The 22,934-nt window shown below is 44.4% G+C and overlaps 2 protein-coding genes across 4 annotated transcripts; one reads left to right on the top strand and one right to left on the bottom strand.

Annotated features, from left to right (window-relative positions):
• Positions 1-4,275, top strand: sgca (sarcoglycan, alpha). The gene is made up of 11 exons (XM_035146054.2): positions 1-109; positions 349-477; positions 613-764; positions 1,765-1,831; positions 1,926-2,124; positions 2,203-2,371; positions 2,812-3,020; positions 3,141-3,167; positions 3,690-3,872; positions 3,997-4,023; positions 4,100-4,275. Exons 1-11 carry the CDS (start codon positions 73-75, stop codon positions 4,104-4,106), a joined length of 1,206 nt encoding a protein of 401 aa, XP_035001945.1. The 5' UTR covers positions 1-72; the 3' UTR covers positions 4,107-4,275.
• Positions 4,276-6,540: 2,265 nt separating this feature from the next.
• Positions 6,541-21,667, bottom strand: col1a1b (collagen, type I, alpha 1b). 3 transcript variants are annotated; one of them, XM_035146044.2, is made up of 51 exons: positions 21,449-21,667; positions 19,789-19,980; positions 19,175-19,203; positions 18,916-18,951; positions 18,159-18,251; positions 17,678-17,746; positions 17,487-17,531; positions 17,312-17,365; positions 16,963-17,016; positions 16,809-16,862; positions 16,619-16,672; positions 16,462-16,515; positions 16,308-16,352; positions 16,150-16,203; positions 15,967-16,011; positions 15,723-15,776; positions 14,988-15,086; positions 14,825-14,869; positions 14,641-14,739; positions 14,468-14,521; positions 14,274-14,381; positions 13,914-13,967; positions 13,701-13,799; positions 13,542-13,595; positions 13,308-13,406; positions 13,093-13,146; positions 12,929-12,982; positions 12,746-12,799; positions 12,575-12,628; positions 12,251-12,295; positions 12,062-12,160; positions 11,800-11,907; positions 11,300-11,407; positions 10,954-11,007; positions 10,780-10,833; positions 10,564-10,671; positions 10,380-10,433; positions 10,238-10,291; positions 9,965-10,126; positions 9,766-9,873; positions 9,444-9,551; positions 9,232-9,285; positions 8,987-9,094; positions 8,836-8,889; positions 8,622-8,729; positions 8,472-8,525; positions 8,155-8,262; positions 7,774-8,056; positions 7,499-7,689; positions 7,160-7,402; positions 6,541-7,062 (listed from the first exon to the last, which is right to left on the bottom strand). In XM_035146044.2, the coding sequence occupies exons 1-51, from the start codon at positions 21,528-21,530 to the stop codon at positions 6,916-6,918; spliced, it is 4,353 nt and encodes a 1,450-aa protein (XP_035001935.1). In that variant the 5' UTR covers positions 21,531-21,667; the 3' UTR covers positions 6,541-6,915. The 3 variants fall into 3 exon arrangements, with proteins under 3 accessions (XP_035001935.1, XP_035001936.1, XP_035001937.1); XM_035146045.2 differs by having other exon boundaries at positions 8,836-8,888; positions 9,076-9,094; XM_035146046.2 differs by lacking the exons at positions 10,380-10,433; positions 10,564-10,671.
• Between the last annotated feature and the right edge of the window lie 1,267 nt (positions 21,668-22,934).

Raw genomic sequence — 22,934 nt, 5'->3', positions numbered from 1 at the left:
AGACCTGACGCGTCGCTGGCTGAGACCAAGCCCCTCTCCGCTTGCCCCTGTCAATCAAAAAAGCAAAACAAGATGGCAGGCTGCAGGAGCTGGGTCCTCTTCTTCACAGGCAAGTTTATTTCTACAATTATTCCACTTCATGAGATAACACAACACCGGCAGGCCTCCATCCGGCTGTGGTATCAGATCTGTTTTTTAAGTGTAAACATGATGTCAGCTGGGAAGGATCAAAGGCCCAACTGTTAAAACTCCAACATCAAGGGGGCTTTTAACTGTTTAAAGTCAAGTTAAACTTTGTGAACATTCAGATTCATCTCTGTGCTTTTTTTCTCTTACTCGTCCTCCCAGTTTGTGCCGTCAGTTTGTTTGGGGCCAGGGCAGAGATCAAATTCACCATTCCTGTTGGGAAGTTTTTCACACACGAGCTGATGAGAGAAACTTTCCAGAACGACTTTGAACCTTTGTCCAAACTCTACGGTGAGACCCTGAGTCATGAAGTTCACCCGTTCGACAAACTTAAACTGTGCAGTTTGTTCTTATTGTGTGTGTTTATTTCTCTGCTCCTCTCTCCCTCTCCCTCTCTCCCTCTCTCTGTGTGTGTGTGGTATGAAGCCGGGTACTTGTATGATGACCCCATGATTTTTAAGTGCAACAGGCAGCACTACCCCGACCTCCCGGAGTGGCTGCGCTTCACCCAGAGGCATCCCTACGATAACGGCTTCCTGTACGGCACGCCAACGTCTCCGGGGAAAAGCATAATCGAGGTATGATGTCAACTAAGAGGTGCACAACCAGGAAACATGTGATACTGCCATAAAGTAGTTACTGTAATAAACTATGTAGAAAAATGAACAATACATTTTAAAATATGTTTACTTCTGGTTTTCTTACTTCAGGTTCTTTATATTTGGTTAAATTTGTGTTTTCTTTTCATTTATACTTATTTATGATCAAGTTTATGGTTAAACTGTATCATTCATTTCTTTGTCATAAGGGTTTAATATAAGAAATTATTTTACTTCCCTTCAGTATCAGCATCTGTCCCTAAAAATCCTTACCTCAACCTCGACCTCTGACCTTATTTAAATTACATTCTGACATATTGTTTTTTCCTGTTCCTGCAATAAACGACTCAAACATAAGATTCTACTGCAGCTGAAATGAAGGCGAATCTGAAACATCAGTGGAAAACGTCAGGTTTCTTCTTCAAACCCTCAGAGACAAAGGCTTGAGTTTCTCTCTGTTTCATTAATAATTCAGCAAGAAACTGATCTTTGAAGAGGAAGAAGAGAAACACAAATTTCTGAAGTGTCACTTTAGTCTCAAACAGAATTTATTACAACTTGAAAACCAGCACTGCTCCATTTACACGTAGCCCCAGTTTACAGCTGTTCACTGGAACTCGACTCTTTACCCTCTTCAGACTTCAGTTCATTTTCACTGACTTTACGTGATCTAAAGCTTTTTAAACTGTCCTCATCACACATGCATGAGATTCTTTTGCAGCACAAACTCAAAGCTATAAATCTAACATCTCACTTCTTTAAATATAAAATCATATAAAACCATTTATAAAACATAATCACAGAGGACTCCAGGGGGTAAAGGTTATAATAACTAATACAGAAATAGAGAATAAATAACAATAATAGTAATGATAATTATAAATATTGCTATGTAAAGCATCATTATATGAAAAGATTAAATCTGTTGATTGAAAAACTGATTTGTTATTCTAATTAACTGTTATGTCTTTTCTGACAGATCTACGCCATCAACAAGCGAAACTATGAAACTACCAGACAAATACTCGTCATCAAAATCGTTGCAGGTATTTAAATCATATCATAGATGTATAATGAACTGTACTGGTGATTATGAATGTTTTTTATATATATATTTGTATATTCTCATGTCTGGCTCAGAGAAGCTTCTGCCTTATCAAGCTGAATTCTTCATCAAGCTGAGGGAGATTGAGAAGGTGCTGCCCTCTCCTGTCCAGGATGAGATACAGCAGGATCTGCAGAAGCTGTGGGACACTGAGGCCTTGGAGATCCTCAACATGACCAACGCTCTGGACCGAGGAGGCAGAGTTCCCCTCCCCCTCGCCGGACACTTCGAAGGGTAGACCCACAGATTCCTGCAGCCTCAGTGTGTGGACTGAAATGTGTGTTGGTTTAAAAACCCGCCTCTCTGTGTCAGTGTGTATGTGAAGGTGGGGTCCGAACAGTATTTCTCAGACTGTCTCCTGAGGGCCCTGACCCCCGAGTACCAGAGGCAGTGCTCGTCGGGGGCCAAGGTCAAGATCCCTGGAGGCTGCAACTTCTGCAGCATTCCCAGCAACTGCATCAGCTGGTGCAAGATGGAGCTGGTGAGACAAACTCACATCTGCACACTTGTAACGAATGAAAATATAAAACTCAAGATTACTTCAATGTCTTAAATATAAGATGTGGAAAAGCTATATGCAAAAGTAATTATCTCTAAATATAATTATAATAATATAAGATTTAAAGCAGTTAGTGACTTTTTACACATTCCTCCTCTCTCCTCCTCTCTCCTTCTTCTCTTCTCCTCTCTCCTCCTTCCTCTCTCATCTTTCTTTCTCTCTCTCCTCTTCTTCCTCCTCCTCTCTCCTCCTCTCTCCTTCTTCTCTTCTCCTCTCTCCTCCTTCCTCTCTCATCTTTCTTTCTCTCTCTCTCTCTTCGCCTCCTCTCTCCTCCTCTCCTCCTTCCCTCTCATCTTTCTTTCTCTCTCTCCTCTTCTTCCTCCTCCTCTCTCCCCCTCTCTCCTCCTCCTCCTCCTCTGCAGTTTGATCTGACGAAGCAGGAGCCGGCTCCTCCTGCTCCCACCATCGGCTCCGGGATCCTGGAGGCCGCAGGGGACTTCATCCCTCCTGAGTCCCCCCCGAGCAGAGACTTTTTCCCGGACTACTTGGTGACGGTGATCGTTCCTCTGATCCTCGCCATCATCCTGTGTCTGCTGCTCGCCTACATCATGTACGGTCGAAGAGAGGGAGTGTATGTATCTGTATCTTTACCTCCACCCCCCCCCCCTCCCACTACAGGGAGAGACAGAAATCAAATCTCTTCATTGATTCCAGTGAACTTAGACATGTTGTTCTTTTGTTTTTAATTCAGTGAAAAGAGGAATGCAAGGACGAACCAGTGAGTACAACTAGCTTTTCATGGTTTTCTGAGTTTTTGCAGTGGTGGAATGTAACTAAGTACATTTACTTAAGAACTGTTCATAAGTACAATATTAAGGTACTCTGATTAAAGGGAAATATACTATTTACTCCACTAAATTGATGCGACCCCTGAAAAATTATCAATATTGATAATGGCTGGATGGAATTATCTGAAAATGTGTTAGTTGTCAGAGTAGAAATATTCGAATATTCTTCAATTTTATGAAGTAGAGACACAGTAAAACATAACAAAAACAAAGCAATACTCAGGCAAAGTACCTCAAAGCTGTAGTTAAGTACTTAAGTAAAAAGTACATGAGGTCATTTACACTCTGACATGTGACGTTTTCAGTCATTCTCATGGTAAAAAAAACATCCAAACTTTCAGAATCACAGTTTGAGTCTCTTACTGCACGAATACAGTATAATAAACTATATAAACTCACGTGAAGCCTTTAGAGAACCCACCTCACAGTGGGTGATCCTCTGTTTGGTGCAGGATCCAGCTGTACCACCACCACACCATTCACGGCAACACCGACGAGCTGAGGAACATGTCGGGGAGCCGCGGCGTTTCTCCACCTCTGTCCACGCTGCCCATGTTCAACAGCCGCACCGGGGAGAGGGCCTCTCCGCCCCTGCAGTCCGACAGCCCCACCATCCCCCTCATCATGGCCCAGCAGTAAGACCCTCACCCACTGACTCACCCACTGACTCACCCACTTTGATTCCTTCTGTCACTTTTCCCTCAGAGACGTCGGCTGATTAACTAACACACCTTTGTTTTTCCTCCCCTGTCTGTATAGTGACCCCTACTGTGACACGCTGCCCAGGTAAACAGACTCATCGGACTTCCTCCTATTCTTCATTACTGATGAGTCAAAGCGTTTCGTTTCTTTTCTTTTGCAGACAATAAGAAAAGGGACAGAGAACGTGTCGTTCATGCACCTGTTTGCTGCCACAGTTCTAGATTTTTGCTGTGAGAAATGTGTTTTTTCTTCTTTGCCTCATTACAATAGAGGAAGTGTGCAGTTTTCGTTATTCCACCCTGTTTGATTACGAATAAAAAAATATCAAAAGCCTCATTTACTCAGTCATTGTTCCATCACTTGTAATCTGCCCTTTTTAGAAGATTAACATCCACACAGCTCATTACTACAGGAGGAGTTTACACATTACACAGTGTATAAAAACACAGAATTACTTCACCAGGCTCAATAGCACGTCTTTGATAGTAAAAGAATCGAATTTACGTCCTACTTTTAATGTTTGGGAGACACAGGAAGTAACATGATAGAAGGCCGAAGACGCTCGTTAAGAGTTTGAGTCCAAAGTATTTAGCGACTGAGGAAGTTTACACGCTGCTCCACTGACGACCTGATGGGATTCAGGAGCTGTTGATTCTGAGGAGGTGTGGCAGACACTGTCAGCCTCAACTTGCATTTAAATGTATGTGTGAGTGGTTCTCCCACAGTCCAAAGACATGCAGATTGGGGCTTAGGCTAATTGGTATAGATGATGAATGGATTTGTGTTAATCACAAGCCAAATAGCAAACGGATGTGGGCCACTTGAGGCAGTGAAGTGGCCCTTCTGGTCTTCTTGTGGCCCAGACAAGATGGATGTGAGTTTAAAGTGGCCCACTTGCAAAAATAGCAAATTTGGCTCAAAAACACCAAAACAGATTTGGGTTGTTTTTGGTAAACATGCAGTGCTCTGGGCAAGGTGTCATCTGGCTGTGAACCTAAAGTGGGCCATGTGGTGAATGGTGAATATGGTCCAAATGGCACAAAACTAATTCGGGCCACCTCTGGCACCTCTGGTTGACCTGCGGTATTGCCTTAGCTCACTTGTGGCCCAGATCTGGTAAAACAGGAAGTGGGATGTGAGCCAAACCAAGTGGTTCTCAATGAAGGGTCAGGACCCCTCCGATGAACAAGAGGTTGTAATAAGAAAGAAAACACATCTGTGAAGATTCTCTGCCTGAGAACTGAAGACGTGTCTCGGACGACTCCTGGAAACGAACGACACTTTACACCTCCTCAGTCTTTCCTCAGCCTCTTTTACATGTTCCACTTTCGCCGTGGGGTGAAGGTCAAAGGTTGAAAGTTAAAGGTTAAAAACCTTCACTGCAGCAGCAGGTTTCTGATCCTGTTTGGTTGAGTGTTGATTTAAAGTCGCTGTAGTTGCACTGGGAGTCCAGAAGAGGGCGCTGGTGTAGTTCCTCTGTTATTTGTGTGTTGGAGTTTAACACACATCTCCTCTCCTGTTAAAGGTGAACATTTATTTCCATGCAAATTCATTTCCCTAGTTTATGTGACCAATGAACAATTTTAGCTGTAATTCGTTCCTTTTGTGAGTGTCGAGCGAAAATGAAAAAGCCTGATTGGATATTGGCCTCGTTTTCACTGCTGCTCATTAGAAACACATTCAGTGCAACTGCTGTGGAACAGTTGATTTCTACTTTACTTGCACCCTCTTCCCTTTGAAAGTGTAAAAATTGCAGCTTCAGTGAGGAGCACCGTGTTTTTTTTACACCAAATCCTTAACACCTGATTTAGTTTTTTTTTTGGTTCAGTTTCACAACAGTTGCCAAACAGGACAGTGAAAACTCCGCCACTGAGTAGACCACTTCACATGCTTTATTTCAGCACCCAAAATAATTAAAAACATCTCGATTTATTATACATGTACAAAATAAGTACAGAATCTCTCTTTTAAACCATGAAAAGTGGGTCTGCTTCAAATTTCTTTTTTAAGAAACCCTTCGCGGAAAAAAAGACATCAACAAACAACATAAACAACAGGGTGGGATGATGTGTGCTGTTATTTCTTTTAGTGAAGAGGAGGTTTTTTTTTTTTTTCCACAGGGGCAAACAGACAGAAAAGATCAACACTGAACACACGGGCAGGGAAATGAGATTTGAACCAGTCACTTGCTTCTGTTGTATCTACAGAGACATGATTTTTGCATGCGTAACATCTGCATCGACCTCTGTCGTCAAACCAACACTTAAGAAGAAAACAATTGCATTGCATAGACAACAAATCAATTTAGTAGCACCAAAGGTTCTGCAGGCATTAGTGGCAGAGATTACAGTATTGACGGCTTTTAGTTTCACCATCAAACACCAATAACTGGACCTCTTTGATTTAGTAATAGCACCTTTGAATGTTTTCTACTCCCTTGAATACTTGTTGTGTAAAATATACCCTTTTCGTTTAAGAAAAAAAAAAACACGGGGGGTGACTTCTTGTTATGAGGTAGCCATCTACACATTGTGATGAAGGTGAGCTTCTTTGTCTTTCGGGTGTTTCTCTTTCGTGAATTTAGAACAAGGAGACACTTCACACTTTTTACAATTTATTTAACACCAGAAAAATGGTACATATCACTTGTTGTTTTCAATGTCCTTCCGCAGTGGTAGAAAATGGCAAAAGTCACCTGTGTTTCATTGCGTGTGGATCTTTTTTTTTTTTTCTCAATCTCCAGGGGGACATTTTACACAAGTATATATTATATTCTTGTTGCCAGTGGAAACAAACGATTCTTTTTAAAGTGTCCTTGTGGTTGGTTTCAGTTGGAGTAACACCGTCTTCAGTAGAGTGGTTTTAAGCATGTGGACCAATGGCAGCCGAATGAGTTTTGAATGCATAGAAAAAAGGATTTAGAGATGACCGCTAGAAAAAAAAACAACAATGTCATGTCCATATTTCTTTCTTTTTTTACAAGAAGCAAACGGGGCCAACTTCGACGCCAAATTCCTGATCAGGGGCACCAACATCCATAGGAGCAATGTCAATGATGGGCAGGCGGGATGTTTTTGATGTCTTGTAGTCGATGACTGTCTTGCCCCATGTGCCAGTGTGTGTCTGTGGAGAGGAAGAGGAGGAGAGAAGGTTAGAAACAGCTCTGATAACCTGTGCACAAGTGCTACAAGGAGTGAAAATCTGGCTTCGAGGAACTCACCGTGCAGCCATCCTCGCTGACGCTGTATGTGAAGCGGCTGTTGCCCTCGGCTCTGATCTCGACGTCGTTGGAGCCCTGGAGGAGCAGAGCCTTCTTCAGGTTGCCGGTGGCGGCGTCCATGTAGGCGATGCTGTTCTTGCAGTGGTATGTGACGTTCTGAGAGGCCTGGTTGGACATCAGGCGCATGAAGGTCATCTGGATGCTGACATCCTCGGTATCAGCTCCATCGGTGCCATACTGGAACTGCAGAGAGGAGGAAAGAGAGGAAAGCATGAGTAACTATGAGGATGATTTCTGGAAAGTTTTTGGACTCTTTTTTTTCCCCCTCGACTTCCTCACCTGGTATCCACCGGTCATGGCCTCGCTGAACCAGACGTTCTTCTTCTCTCTGATGTTCTTGCTGTTGTACCAGTTCTTCATGGGGACGGTGGACTCGCTGGGGTAGACGCAGGTCTCTCCGGTCTCCATGTTGCAGTGGACCTTGATGGCATCCAGAGGAGAGCCCTGGTTGGGATCGACCCAGAAAGAGCCTGTAACAGAGAGACATTAAACATTGTGAATCAGAGCTTATCCTCATGCTATACTTTATCTAAAGGTCCCTGCCATGCACTCACCGCTCTTCCACTCAGGGTGGCACATTCTCAGGTCACGGCACATGCGGGCGGGGCTCTTCTGGGTACCGTCGGGGCTGCGGATATTCTCGACCTTCTGAGTCAGGGTCTTGAGGGTGGTGTCAACCTCCATGTCGCGATCTTGCATCATTTTGGGGTCGTCAGCGCGGTATCCGCCTCCACGGAAGGGATCGGGGGCCTTCTCCTGAGATGGCTGGCTGATGAAGTCGAATCCGCCACCAGGAGAACCAGGGGGTCCGGCAGGTCCTGGAGGTCCGGGAGGACCCTGTTTGGAGGCACCAGGGGGTTTACAAGCTGCAGCTACTTTCAAAGTGTAACATTTTACAAATCTGTGGATATAATAAAGAGAGCGGCGCAACTTACAGAAGGTCCCATCTCTCCATTGCGACCACGAGGTCCAGGGGGTCCGATGGGTCCGGGCAGACCGTTCATGCCATCCTTACCAGGGGAACCATTAGATCCAGCAGGTCCCTATGGAGTAAAAGCAATATGATGAGCAAGTGAAGAGAAAACATCAATTGATAAAATCAAGCTGATCATTTTTATATTGTCCTGATTGTCATGCACTATGTTTTATTAGTGGCCATGAGCTCTACACAAATAAACTTTATTATTATTTTTATTCTGTGTTGAAAGTAAACTACCAGTAAAGTGAGAAATGTTGCACTAGTTGTACTTACTCTGGGTCCAGCGGGTCCAGAGGTACCAGCGGGTCCTCTCTCTCCACTAGTTCCCTACAACCAGATGAAGACATCGACATCAAATATTTGTTTCTGAAATCTCCAAACTTTTTTTTTTGCTTCTGTGTAATTTTGGAAACAGTTACTTACAGCGGTACCGGGCAGACCTTGCATACCGGTGAATCCTCTGTGTCCCTTGTGGCCTCTATCTCCAGCATCACCAGCCTCTCCTCTGTCTCCCTTGGCACCAGCAGGGCCCTGAACAGAGACAACAGGAGGTCAAGGTGCCATCTCAGGCTCTGCATTATTTAAAAAATGATGCCAATATGTGTAAATGATGCATATTGTGTAGAAATGAACGTACAGCAGGTCCACGGACACCAGCGGGGCCAGAAGGACCAGCAGGACCAGCGGCACCCTGGAGGAAAGAGAGAGCGATTGGGAAAGTTATCTTCTCAGTAAGGTTCCAAATGTACAATTTCAAATTGATTTCAGTGGTGTCAAGTTGAACTTACAGACTCTCCACGGTCACCATTCTTGCCAGAGGGGCCGAAAGCTCCGGGAGCTCCAGGAGCACCAGGGGCTCCAGGGGATCCAGCATTACCAGACTCTCCACGGTCTCCCTACAGGGGGAGCAAACCTCCAGTCACACAATGCTAGGCGGCTTAAAGCTAACAGTAATGTTTATGCAGGACTCAAGCAGAAGCTTTTGTTTTCAGATATTATTTGGTAAAGATTGAAAGAGGAAGAGGAAGGTTACCTTGGGGCCAGCAACTCCATCGCGACCAGGGGCACCATCGTGACCGGCAGATCCCTGTGGAGGAGCAATCATCACAGGGTTCGATGGTCAGCAACCATTTGCTTGGTATCCGAGCTAACACAGTGCATCCTTAGCCAATAAATGAATAAGTGTTTTGTCTCTCCTGTCAGAGAACTCTATGTCTCTGATTCATTGTGATCGATATCGCGTACCTCACGACCAGCCTCTCCGCTAGCACCAGACAGTCCAGGGGGTCCAGAAGGTCCAGGGGGTCCACGCTCGCCATGGAGTCCAGAGGATCCCTGCTTACCAGGCTCACCCTGAAGAGACACAAGAGAGGTTAACACTCTGCATGTATGTGGACAGAAATAATGATGTGCTCAGGTGTGGTATAAAATTATGAGCTGAATATACCTGTGTGTGCAATACTGTGTTAATGCAAAAGAAACAATAAAGATTCTAGCAATATTCTATGTTTTGCTGTAATTTAGCCCACAGACTATATAGGATGCACTTTAACCAGAGGGTACTCACAGAGGGTCCAGGGAGGCCAGAGAAACCACGCTCTCCACGCTGTCCAGGGAGACCAACCATACCACGACCACCAGCAATACCTTGGGGTCCGGGAATACCACTGGTACCCTGCACAAAGAGACACAGCGACCAGTGAGCAGGCACACAAATGAAAATACCTTGACAGAACATCTAGTGCATAGTCACGGCCGCAACTCACAGGGGCACCATCGGAACCAGCAGATCCCTTCTCTCCATTCATTCCAGGGGCTCCAGAAGAACCAGCCTCACCAGGGCGACCAGCAGGGCCAGTCTCACCACGGCCTCCTCTTGCTCCATCTTTGCCAAGGGGTCCGCCGGGTCCAGCGGGTCCGGAAACTCCCTGGAATCGAAAGAGGAGTCGAGATATTGAACCGAACTGTGCTGAAGACCTTGATGGTAATATACAAACAGGTTGAAGACAACATCATGTGTTGGTTGTGATGGTACTTACAGAGGGGCCAGGGGGTCCAACTCTGCCAGCGGGTCCAGGGAAACCAGTAGCACCCTAAAAGCACACACACACAGAAATGAAATCACAAATGAAACTTTATCAGCAACTTTGCCAAATGTTAAAATGTCGATGGGATACTCACAGGAGGTCCAGCACCACCACGAGAACCTTTAGGTCCAGAGGGTCCAGAAGGTCCCTGTTGACAGGAACATTTGTAGGTTAGAGAAGGACCACTATCCAATCATTCATCAGAAATTATTTAAATAAATTAGGAAAGTGGGACCACATGCAAAGAACAGTAAGTATCATCTGATTTGTGGGTCTACCTGGGGACCAGCAGCTCCAACAGGTCCACCGGGTCCAGGGGCACCAGCATCTCCCTTGGGTCCGCTGTCACCAGCCTCTCCCTTGGCACCAGGCTGACCATCAGTACCCTGGGGTCGGAGGTCAAGAGACAACACAAGTCAACACATGCTTCCTGATCTCAGGTGTAATTTCTGATTCGGTAGAAAAACCTGAAATCTAATTATCAAAGGACTTACAGGAGGTCCAGCGAATCCGGCGGGTCCTGAAGGTCCACCCTCTCCACGCTCACCCTGAGAAATAATGGAAGAAGTTTTGGGGTCATTCAGACGTAAGTGTATCGAAATTAAATAAAGTTTCACTTGTTTAGGTTTTTAGTCTGAAGCTAGGTGTGTGCTGGGAGAAGCGCTTACAGGAGAACCACGAGGTCCACTGGCTCCAGAGACTCCAGGGGCACCACCCTCACCCTAAAACCAGAGGGGGACGGGAACAAAATCAGGTCAGCAGACAAATCAGTTGGTTGTAAATACTTATTTCATAGCTTAATCTGAGCTATTTGCTTGATGATCCAGTATATTGTTTAAGATAATCATGAAGGATTAAGTCCAGGAACACTTCTGAAACTGATATCAGCTCTGTATACTGTGTATATGAATAAAACTGCTGTGACAAGTGATGACAGACATAACATAGCCCAAGCATCGTGAACCTGGATCTGTCATAGTTGCAGGAGAAGGGCAAAGCTGTGTCCGGTCTCACCTTCTCACCCTGAGCACCAGGAGGTCCAGGGACTCCAATACCACCAGACATACCACGTGAGCCGTCTTTGCCGAGTCCACCATCAACGCCCTTGGCACCAGCATCACCCTGAGACAAGAACAAAGTTATATAGTTTAGCCAGTTTTTATTCATAACAAGAACCTAAATATGTCAGTACATTATATTTTGCTAATCAGATAAGTAAGTGTACCACTAGCATTTTGGTATTCCTCAATAATCTTCATATTTTCTGAATTAATGTGGTCTATGCTCCTGTCTTACACATTTTGGAGATGTAAGATATGTTTTTCTACCCTGAAAAGTCAAGTAAAAATCTGAAAGATGAAATGATGTGACAGAAAGGAAATCTTTTGTTTCAGGTGAAACTACACAGTGAGACAGATTCTCCCCCTTGTGACCAATAATTTAAACTGTCTCTCATTTGGTTCGGGTCACGATAAACATAAATAAATTAAGTGTTGTATTTGTGCAATACTCACTCTCTCTCCCTTGGCACCGGAGAGACCAGAAGCTCCGCGCTCACCGGGCATACCCTGCATACCTGGGGATCCATTGACACCAGGGGCGCCGTTGACACCGGCCTCTCCCTGTACGCAAACACAAAAACATTAAATAATCACAGTATTTATCCGTCGATTGATCAAATCAGCAGCAAGTCAAGAATCCACTGGACATAATCAGTGGACAACAACGTCAGGTAAATGTGCAAACGGTGTTAATATTTTTTTTTATTTAACCAACCTTAGCTCCATCGTTACCACCAGGTCCGGGGGCACCACGGGCTCCAGTTGGGCCAGCAATGCCGGAAGTACCGCGCTCACCAGGGAAACCTCTGTCGCCCTGAAGGAAAGAGGGCAGACGCATCAGTCATGACCCTTTTAGCTAAAGAGGAACTGAGGAACAGTGATTGCATTTGGAGGAGATACTCACTCTGGGTCCGAATGGGCCGGGGGGTCCAGACTCACCGTTGACACCCTGAAGAAAAGAGGGGAAGTGGAGATGGTTATCATGGATTCTGAATTACTGTGACTGATTTTGAGCAGCTTGATGTGCAATGAATCTCCCAAAAGTAAAAATGACAGGAGTATAATGACAAAATATGTCGTGTGTGTGTGTGTGTGTGTGTATTATCTATATACATGTTTTTATTTGGTTTATATCTGGTTCTGTATGAGATCTATGAATAGCAACAGATTTTTACCTTATAAACAAAGGCCTAGTTCGGATACAAAACCAATTCCCTGTGACTCTTACCTGCTCACCAGGCTTGCCAGTCTCACCAGTAGAACCTTGGGGTCCAGGAAGTCCCTGCGCAAATAATGAATAAGAAAAATGTTGTGATAAATATGTAGAATTGTGACACAGCTCAGAAACACAATTAAAACATTTTGACAGAGAAAGAAGTCAGGCTGCAGAGAAACCGACCTGGAATCCGGAAGGACCACCGGGTCCCTGCTCTCCCTTCTCTCCAGCAGGTCCCTGAGGAAAAAGAAACAAAGTCAATAATGAGAAACCTTGGAAACGGTCATTAAGATATGAATTTTTCCTATAAAATAAACAATAGAAACATCACAGTATGTGGCTAAATGAAGCAGATGAAAAACATACAGCAATGCCAGAAGGTCCTGGAGCACCAACGTCACCATCTTTGCCAGGAGCACCCTGTGAACAAAAACATGAGCCAAACCAATTATCAACAGCTTTTCAGCTTGATTGGCATTTATTTTGAATTTAAATAAATGTACAGAGTTTGAAAATATACAAGTACTTACAAGAGCTCCAGTAGCACCAGCAGGTCCTCTCTCGCCGGGCTTTCCACTCTCACCCTGTTAACAAGAACACAGTCCACACTTACATCTGCTGATTATGGATTTTGCATCAGTTTAGTTGTCCTTTTAATTCCAGTTTGTGATCTTTTATTTCAGTGAAAACTTGTTTTAATTTTGCATTTGAAAGTAAAACCAGTGGAGATGCTCTGTTTACTCACACCAGGTCCCTTGGGTCCGGGGAATCCCATAACTCCAGGCTGTCCTCTGCTTCCAAGTGAACCGGCAGGTCCGGAGCGGCCATCTTGTCCAGGAGTGCCCTAACAGGAGAATAAAGAAAACATTTAAAACATGCTCTCCACCTAATCGTGATAAGAATAATTTATCACAGCTGCAAACATCTTCTTCGTTTAATAAAAAAATATATCAGATTTTACTAATGACTCAGTACTTACAGTGGGTCCAGCTTTGCCATCAGGGCCAGGGCTTCCTGGGCTACCAGTCACACCCTATGAATAAACAGGATATGAGATTCAATGAGCATAATGAAAAGAGTTTTGTGAGTGACTTTTAGTTTTATCAACACAAATGAAGGTATATGCAGTTGAACTCACCTTGGATCCAGGAGCACCAGGAGCTCCGGAGTTGCCAGACTCACCAGTGGCTCCTTGAGATCCCATTGCGCCGGGGGCACCACGCTCACCAGGGCCTCCCTGTCAAACAAGAGTCAGGACAAACTGTAGGGTAAGTCTATGTCCATATTTAAATCTCTGCTACAGTGAATTTGACAGATTTACTACTGATATTGGAAAGGCTGACTAACTCACCTTGCCACCAGCAGCACCATCAGCACCAGGGAAACCGCGAGCCCCAGGGCCACCCTAACAGGAAGAAGAGACACAACAGACCATGTCACTAACTGTGGTGTTAATGCTCAGCAGTAAATCCCCTTGGGAATTTAGCATATTGTAATTGTGCAAAATCCTGTGTATGAACCTTGATAACAGGATGTAAAGAAGGAGATGTGATGTTGTGTTATTTTAATACAAAAGGGAAGTGTCATGGCCATTACAAATATTATCTTAAACATTCGGCCCATGATGCAGTTCAAACTCCTCCTTAAATCAGTGGCAACTACAGCCTGGGACAGAAGTTTAAATGTTGAAGAGAACGAGGGGGTAACGTACACGTTCTCCAGCAGGTCCACGAGCTCCAGCACCACCGGGCTCTCCGCGACCTCCTCTCTTTCCCTCTTCACCAGAGGGTCCAGGGAGTCCCTGAACTCCAGCGGGGCCCTGGAAAAGACAGGAAGGTCATCGAAAACCAAGGTCTTCCATCTCTGGTTATTTCCCAATATCAGTATTTTGTTACTTAAACTTACACCATCTCCCTTTGCACCAGGCTCTCCCTTAGGACCGGAAGGACCGTGGTCACCCTGTTGGAAGAAACAGAGAAACATTTTCATTTAAGTCGTCATATGATCCAGGATCTCTATAACACTGAGGAGCCACGTATGTTAAAACTCAAAATGTACCCAGGCAGTTGTCTACTCACATTGTTACCCTTGGGACCAGGAGCACCAACAGCGCCCTGAGCTCCAGAAGGACCACGGGTTCCAGGGAAACCAGGAGCACCAGCAATACCAGCAGAACCCTGTGGGATGGAGAATCAAGAAGTTAGAAAACCTCATATGCAGCAGATAAGTGTCATGAATGTGATCGATGTGCATGAGACTTACAGGACCACCCTTGTTACCGGGGGCACCATCAGATCCGGGGTTTCCCTGATGAAAGAAGAAGGACATAAAGTGTTTAACATGAATAATACTAGATTTTTTAATTTATGATATTGATTTGACAATGTGTGAAAGAGCGCCTAGAGCGAGTCCAGTGTCTACTCACAGCAGGTCCAGCGGATCCAGCAGATCCTGGGTTACCAGGCTCACCACGGGATCCCTGGGGTCCCTCAGATCCACGGCCTCCCTGAGGACCAGACTCTCCCTGTGGAGGGAAGCAACAGTGTCTTTAATATTGTGACTAATAATGAAAATAAAACAAATGACAGTAAAATAGTCCCGACACTAGTCTTAAACAGTTCTTTCCAATTTGTTTGTTTTCTCATCGTAGCCCAGCTCTTGTCTTGGCTCTTCAAATAGTCCAAGTGTGTGACTTAATAACAGGTGAGACTTAGAGGATATTCAAATAGATTCAGCTGCAGCAGAGAGGAGGAGCTACAGGAAGTCAGGTCCATTTCACAGGTCAGCTGATGTCATCTTGTGCCACCTGGTGTAAATAACATTTTGTTTTGTGTTTCCTCACGGCTGACTTTGGAGCCTTGGGAGTTTAATTTATTAATCGAACCATAATATAATTGTCCTACTAATGAGCATAATCAGGGAGATGATGAGACATTGAGACAAAGTGAGTGAGGGGCTGATCAATTAAAATATTGTTTCATCAATAGCCACATTAGCAAAAAGATTTAACGACGCAGACCACAAAATAGTCTGCAGTGATACTTGATAGACATGAAGCAGTACAGTTACTGCTGCACCGGATCTATGGATAATTAACATACTAAGCCATTTGTCTATTGGGATGTGATGTGAAAGTTGTCTGGAGTATAAGGTCACCTACCTTAGCTCCAGCACCACCGGGGAATCCAGGAGGACCAGCGGGTCCAGTGGGTCCCTGAAAAAGCAAGACGCATGATGTCAGCAGACAAAATTGATCCTCAAAGACATGCAACCATTTAACAAAAACCTAGCAACGAATTCTGTGCTATCATCCCACTGAATCCCACAAGCATTTTGCATTGGTGTCACTAAAAAGTTCTAAGTAGCCTGCATGAATCTGCAAGTTGCAAAAAATACCAACTCACAGGAGGTCCAGAGCCACCAGAGTTGCCATCGTTTCCACGAGCGCCCTGCAGAGGAGGAAGGAAAACGTACATGAGTCAAAAGATGACATTTTAAACTTTAACACATCTATGTGGCTAAAGATCAGAGATAGACAGAAACAGTGGCCGTCACAGGTGTTTCAGTAAAGAGATACGATTACTCACAGCAGGGCCAGGGGGTCCGGGGCGGCCTCTCTCACCAGGGAGACCACGTGCACCCTGGAAAAGACAGAACAAGATTAACATCACAGTGCTAAGACATTTTTCATATCAGCTTTTCTATATGCAAATCAACAAATTGTTTGACATGAACCAAAACCCACCATGGCACCGGGAATACCGTTCTCACCGGAGGAACCAGGCTCTCCCTGTGAACAAATACAGGAGGGAATAAGAGATTAGATGACTGTAACCTGGTGGTTCAAACTAAAACAAACGAGTGGATTTTGTCATGTAGAGCACATCCTGCTATCTCACCTTAGGTCCAGCAGGTCCGCCGTCTCCCTTGGCTCCATCAAGACCGCTGAAACCCTGTGGACAAAAATCAATGAGCATCATGAAGCTCAGTCACTAAGCTACAGCACAGGGGTTGAAGAAGGAGGATTTTGGGGGTTCGATGCTCTTCCGCACTCACTCTGTGTCCCTTGATGCCGGGGAGTCCGGGAGTTCCGGGGAATCCACGAGCACCCTGCAGGAGGAAAACAAGATTCATATAAGATTCGCATTCATGTCATAAATCTTACTATGAGGATTTATTCTGAGTTTTGAGAACTAATGCTGGGAAATTAATTTAAATGACTCTAAAAACAGATCATATCGCTCACCTGAGATCCAGCAGCTCCGCGCTCACCGGGGCGTCCAGGTTTGCCAGGCTCACCCTGTTGAAGACACACAGAGGCAAGGTTAGTATTTGATAATGGGTGTGGAAGAATCAACACCAGGATAGACAGGGAAGGAAATAATCAATAAGTCACTTACATCATCTCCGTTCTTTCCATTGGGGCCACCAGGACCGCGGGGACCCATGGGACCCTGAAAATACCAATAAATTACTTTATTAGCATCAATCAATTAATGCTGAATATTTACTGGGTAAAGAGCAAGGGGGGGGAGTGTGTGTAACAGGAAGTGGAACAGGAAGTAACGTGTGAAACTTTACAATCAATACTTGGATGCAAACAGAGTAAATAACATCTTATTGATTATAGTAATGTAGATTCATGGGGGTTCTCGTTAAAGTGGACAAAGTCGATGTTTTTTAGTCAAACTCAACTTCCTCATAACAGAGAACTAAGAACAAATGATTATTTTGATTTGATATACTCACAGCAGCTCCGGGCTCACCAGGCTCACCAGAGGGTCCAGTGAAGCCCTGAGGACCCTGAAAGACAACAAGATAAACAGATCAATCCAACAGCTTCTTTCTCTTACGTTTATGCATTTATCCTGTGTCAAAATGAATCACTGAGCTTGTCATGTATTTGATAAGAGAGAACACTTACAGAGGAGCCAGATGATCCAGGAGCACCACGAGCACCCATAGGACCCTGTTGATCAAGATACAGAAATAAAGCCTTTACAACTGACCAAACATTGATCTGGATTTCAAAAGTCTACTACTGACAATAATGTGAATATCTAAACTGGGAAAGTATTGCTCCATGTTTAGAAGTAAAGCAAAAATCCTTCGTACCATTGGGCCGGGAACAGGTGGGCCACTAGATTTGGAGTGGTCAGTGTAGCTCATCTGAGGAGAGAAGTTCTGCAGAGGACAAAGGATAAAGGGTCAGTAACTGAGCTCCGTGGAACCACAATTAAAAGTGCTGTTCAGTGTGTTATTTTATACGGTTGCTGTGACTTGGTTAGTTGTGTAAATCCTATAGTAATGTCTTCTACCTCAGGAGGGCAGTAAGTAGTGCTAACGCTACCCTCTTGTTAGAGCCTGTAGCACATGTTAAAATAGTATAAATGTTAATAACACTAAGATATTCGACATCTTCCCCAAACCTAAAGCTGAGGACCAGGGAGCTGTCTGCCCTCCCAGCACTGAGATGCACACAGAGGAGATTACCCAGCTGCTGGTAACTGAGCACAAACCCAGATTCTTTAAGCCTCTGACGACACTTCAGATGAAACCCAGATGCATGTGGATGTTCCGACTCGGTGATACTTACTCCGCCAAGGCCAGGGGGGCCAGGGGGGCCGGGTGGGCCAGGAAGACCGGGCTGTCCGGGGAATCCATCATTGCCAGGAGCACCGGGCAGACCCTGTAGAAAAAAGCCAAGCAGACATGGTGTGTTGGTGATATTATATAATATGTTATTCATTTTTAATTTAGTGTCCGGTATATTGGACCAAAATCCTGTGTATATGGCTTCACTTAAGATCATTTTTTCCACCTTTAATACATGAATCAGGTGTTTGTTTGAAGCACAAAAGTTTGAAAAAAATATATTAACATTATTCATAATAATTAATATAATATTAATTTTAAATTTGTAGGTTTTGTGTCTTCCTATCATTACTTTTTAATTCCTTTCTAAACTAACTCGAGCTGCATGACTTGAACTTTTAATGACCTGTTGACCTAATTATCAAAGGTCATCAGCAGCTTCATCAGTGTGCAGGGGCTCACTCAGGAAAGGACCAATACAAAGCACATGTTTTACATATTTTAGTCACTAAATTGATTAAAGTGGCCGGATTTGTGCCAAAGTTGTACATGTTACAGAAACTGAGAAGAAACTGCAATTTATGAAAACTAAACAACGTGGAAAAATGTCATCGTTGGGACAAATGCATCTGCCCAAACATTACTCTTATCTGTCCCTATAGGTACCATAAGGACAATTATTACATTATCATTAAAAATATACATTTGCATCTAAAGACAGAAAATGATGGTGAGAGTTGAAGTGAACTGGAACCTACCTTGTCTCCATTGGGGCCAGTCTCTCCCTTTTCAGGCTACGGAGGAACAGAAAAACGGAGTTAGGCTGCGTCGTTGTCACGTTTCATTTAGACCATCTCAAATGAATTCATCTCAAATACAAGCAGACGTAATGACGAACACATTTGGGCCATGTCAGCTTCTCCAAGGAGAGACATCATTATGATGTTCAGACATGAGAATCAAACCTAAATACACATTAACGTCAGTATCAGTGAAGGTTAAAAAGGGGCAAAATACCTCAGGCATTGTTGGGCCATCCTCAATCCCTATAGAACCAACGGAGAAGAAAGTGTCAACACCTCTTGAACATTTATGAGAGAAACATTCGTAACTATGGACATTTACAAAAGGAAACGTGACAGCAAAGGTGCTTGGGTGAGGATTAGCATTGGACTGAAGCTCTAAGCTATCTACAGCAGGTCGAAACAAGAAGTCAGTGCTGACTCAAGTATGAAATACAATGTGATTGTGAATCAAAAGTTGACTTCTTTGATTCAAATTCATTTCTGCAAAAGAATAAGTGGAAAACAGAGGTTGTTTTGGGAGAAATGAGACATGTATAGGCCGTGTTGCACCCTGCACAGGTAAGCATGATGATGAGAAATAAAAAATTCACTGCCAGGCTTCAGGAAAGAGCAGGTGTAATCCGTTGTTAAAAGAATGCATATTGAAATTGAAATGAGGTAAATCCAAAGCGACTGAAAATCCTCAGGCAAGCAGGCAGGCTTAGGGCCTCAATCCATTCATGGCCCAGGAGCCTCAGATTGTCAGAGACAAGGTGGGAAGGCACTAGGTGGCGCCACAAAGCTTGTTAACCACACAAAAGGCTGAGGAGGATCAAGGCGGTGTACCATCATCAGGGCAGATAGGGCAGCACTCTCCGTCTGGGATGATTGGGTCGGCGCAGTCGGATGTGTCCTCGCAGATCACCTCGTCGCACATGACGGTTCCACTGTCGCAGACGCAGATCCTGCAGGGCTCTGGTTTCCATACATCCTTGTCATTGTACAACTGTCCATCTAATGCGCAGTTGCCGTATGACACTGAAAGGAAAGGAGAGAACCGCGGTGAGTTTGGTAACAGTCAGAGTAAATATCCCCCCCCCCCCAAAAACAGAGTGATCAACTGGGTTTGAAGTTCCATGGGAGCCAGATGTGTCCCTGCACCAGACAAGACAACTTAAAACTCATAAAACTAGAGCTGCTTGGATCCAATGTGACACACAAAACCTAAAAAAGTGTTGATTTATCAGTGTCACTTTTTTCAATATTGTACTTGTAATGAACGCTGATGTAAAGACCTGACCTCTGGCATGAAGCTTGGACCCTTTGGCCAATGTCTATTTTTACGAACAGCAACCTTTGACCTTTCTGTCCCTTGATCACTGTCATCCAGGCCACACTAAGATTTCATCTGGAACACGTTTATTGAAGGATTTGTGAGCAGAAACCGAGCTTCTATGGAAGTTTAACATCAGGGATTGTTTTTTAAGTAACATTGGGCCTGCGTCATGTCAGAATACAGAACTTCATGGAGCAAAAGGAACCACAAGTCATTATCCAACATCTGCTCGACTGCAGTGAAGGATTTGCTCCTGTGGAAAATAACTCTGGGCACAATCACATTTCAATCTAGTGGTTGGGGAGTTTGAGGCCTTAGAGGAGCGAGCGCCGGTGGATCCACAGTTCCAGTAGTTGCCACAGAGCTGCGCTGTTGGCCCACAGAACTGTGTCTTCCGCACCCTTCTTCTCCTGCTTGGTGATTAATTGGTGTCTAGACCTTTTTTCACTGTCGACGTCAGACTTTAGCGATTTTTCCACTGCTGCTTTTTTTCCAGCAAACAAAGTCCAGTTTAATGCAAACAGGAAAAATGTTGCTTTATTGTGTATGGTAACCTCCCAAAGCTTTTTTTTCTGCAAAAACTTTTAAAGCCTTATAAAGCCAGAAAAAGTCTCCACTGTCACGTTTTGATCCTCAACAAACTTTTGTTTCCCCCTCTTTGATGAAGGTGAAGCTGTTGGGAGGGCAGGGACCTAAAGGGGGTTTGGGGCACATATTGGCACAGGGGGAAAAACTTTCTCTAAACCTGATCTCCAAACAAAGTATAATCAAGATTTCATTCAAGGCATTTTCCCCCTTTTCCCCCCCAGATGTCTTAAATGCTTGTGCTCTGCTTCAACTCTCCCTGAACCCACACTCCTGTCAGTGCGCTTCAGAGAACGCGCAGCTGCTCCCCTCAGGTCTGCGCTCCAGCAGGAGGACGCGCACTGAGCGTGTATCTGCACGTCAGGGAGAGAGAGCATCAAGCCGATCAGAAAAATCCAAGTCAATGAATTCCTACTCGCTTGCAGCCTCACTGAGTAACACCTCATCCCCATCACTGGAGCCAGGGATCCCGCAGAGGACAACCACTCCCAGCAAACAGCGCAGCATCCTCGAGCTCTATCCACATCTCGAGGGGGCCACAAGTCCCCAAAACAAGTCAAATCAAAGTGTGAAAGTGATACTTACTATCATCCTCGCCTTGACCTCTCGCCAAAAGCACTGTTGCGCTCAGCAACAGAGCTAACCGAATATCCACAAAGCTGAACATGTCTAAATATTAGACATGTAGATTCTTTGAGACAAGGGGGGAATCCTTTTTTTCCTCAGACACCACTCATGTACGGTAGGGTCCGGTCTTTGCGTAACTCCAATCCAGACCCTAGCAGAAACTCCCTACTGCTTAAACAAATGACTTAGCTTGGCTTTTATATGCCACAGAGTTTTGGGGAGGTCCCGAGCGCAGCAGATCACTTGTACATGTTCAAGGGGCAGAGTCCCTCCTTCATCAGAGAGAGGGGCCGTCTTAAGAAACCATGTCAAACAAGTTCACGTTTCAGCTCAAACGTGGACGATGAGCGCACTCGTCTTTTACGCACCGGCTCTCCACCGTTCAGACGTGTTCGTTCGCCCTCCTGTTCGCAGTGGATTTTCATAATTTAAACTTTTGTCCTTTCGGCATCAAACCTGAGACACTGTGTCGCTGAGCTGATTTTTCAATCGTTCGGACACTGGATGTTTTTTGTTTAACGCAGCACATCAGTTGCAGATTAGCTCGGGTTTATTTCCAAAAGAAGCGGTTTTCGGTTATGCAGAAGGTTCTTTTGTTTAAAAGCTTATATGATATGTTCATTTGTACTTAATGGTTTCTTTAAAAAGGGAGGAAAGAGGTTTAGAACTATGTCTGAGCTCTGCGCATTTTACGCACAGGGAGGAAACCAGATGGAGATGAAAACGTTGCCAAGAGCATTTCAAGCTCCAGTGTTTTAAGACTAAATCATTTTCTATATCCAAGTGAAACATATCACACTTCTTTTCAGGGCAGAATCTCTTGATGTCAAGCATCTGCAACCAGCTGCAGATTCATCATGTCACACAACCATTGCATCCAAATAAAATCTACCAACCAGAGGTCAATATGAATTGTGAACATTTCCCAAGTCATTCATATATTGTATGTTTTTTCCATTTGAACCCTTCTTCTACCAACTTTCATCTTTCTAATGAATAAAATGTGCCGATATAATTAATCATTTCTGTCAATCCCTCAAAAGTCAACAGTAATCCAAAAGTACACAAAACAGATATTTTTAAAAACATTGTACGTCAACCTGTGCAATAATCCACCTTTCCAAAAGAGGCATGGCCGTCCCATGATGTTAGAGACAGGGAGGGAGGGAGGGAGGGAAGAAGGGAGAAGAAAAATCTGGCAGATCCACAAAGCATTCTGGTTACACTGTGGACACGTTGCAGCTTCTACAACTACAGAATGGCCTGATTCGAACTCTGAGTTAACCTCTGATGAGTCTCCTCCTGACATTCAAACCCAATGACGCTTCCCCGTCTTCACTAGTTGGAATCAATGAAGGATTCGGACATTAGACATTTAAGAAACGTGCATCACAAGCAGATGAAGCATGTTTGACTGCTGATCCGGGCGTGAACACCCCATAGA

This window comes from Hippoglossus stenolepis, chromosome 21, assembly GCF_022539355.2.
Source record: "Hippoglossus stenolepis isolate QCI-W04-F060 chromosome 21, HSTE1.2, whole genome shotgun sequence".
NCBI classification, from domain to species: domain Eukaryota; kingdom Metazoa; phylum Chordata; class Actinopteri; order Pleuronectiformes; family Pleuronectidae; genus Hippoglossus; species Hippoglossus stenolepis.
The sequence above is the reverse complement of the archived record's forward strand: the minus strand, read 5'-3'. Positions and strand labels throughout refer to the sequence as shown.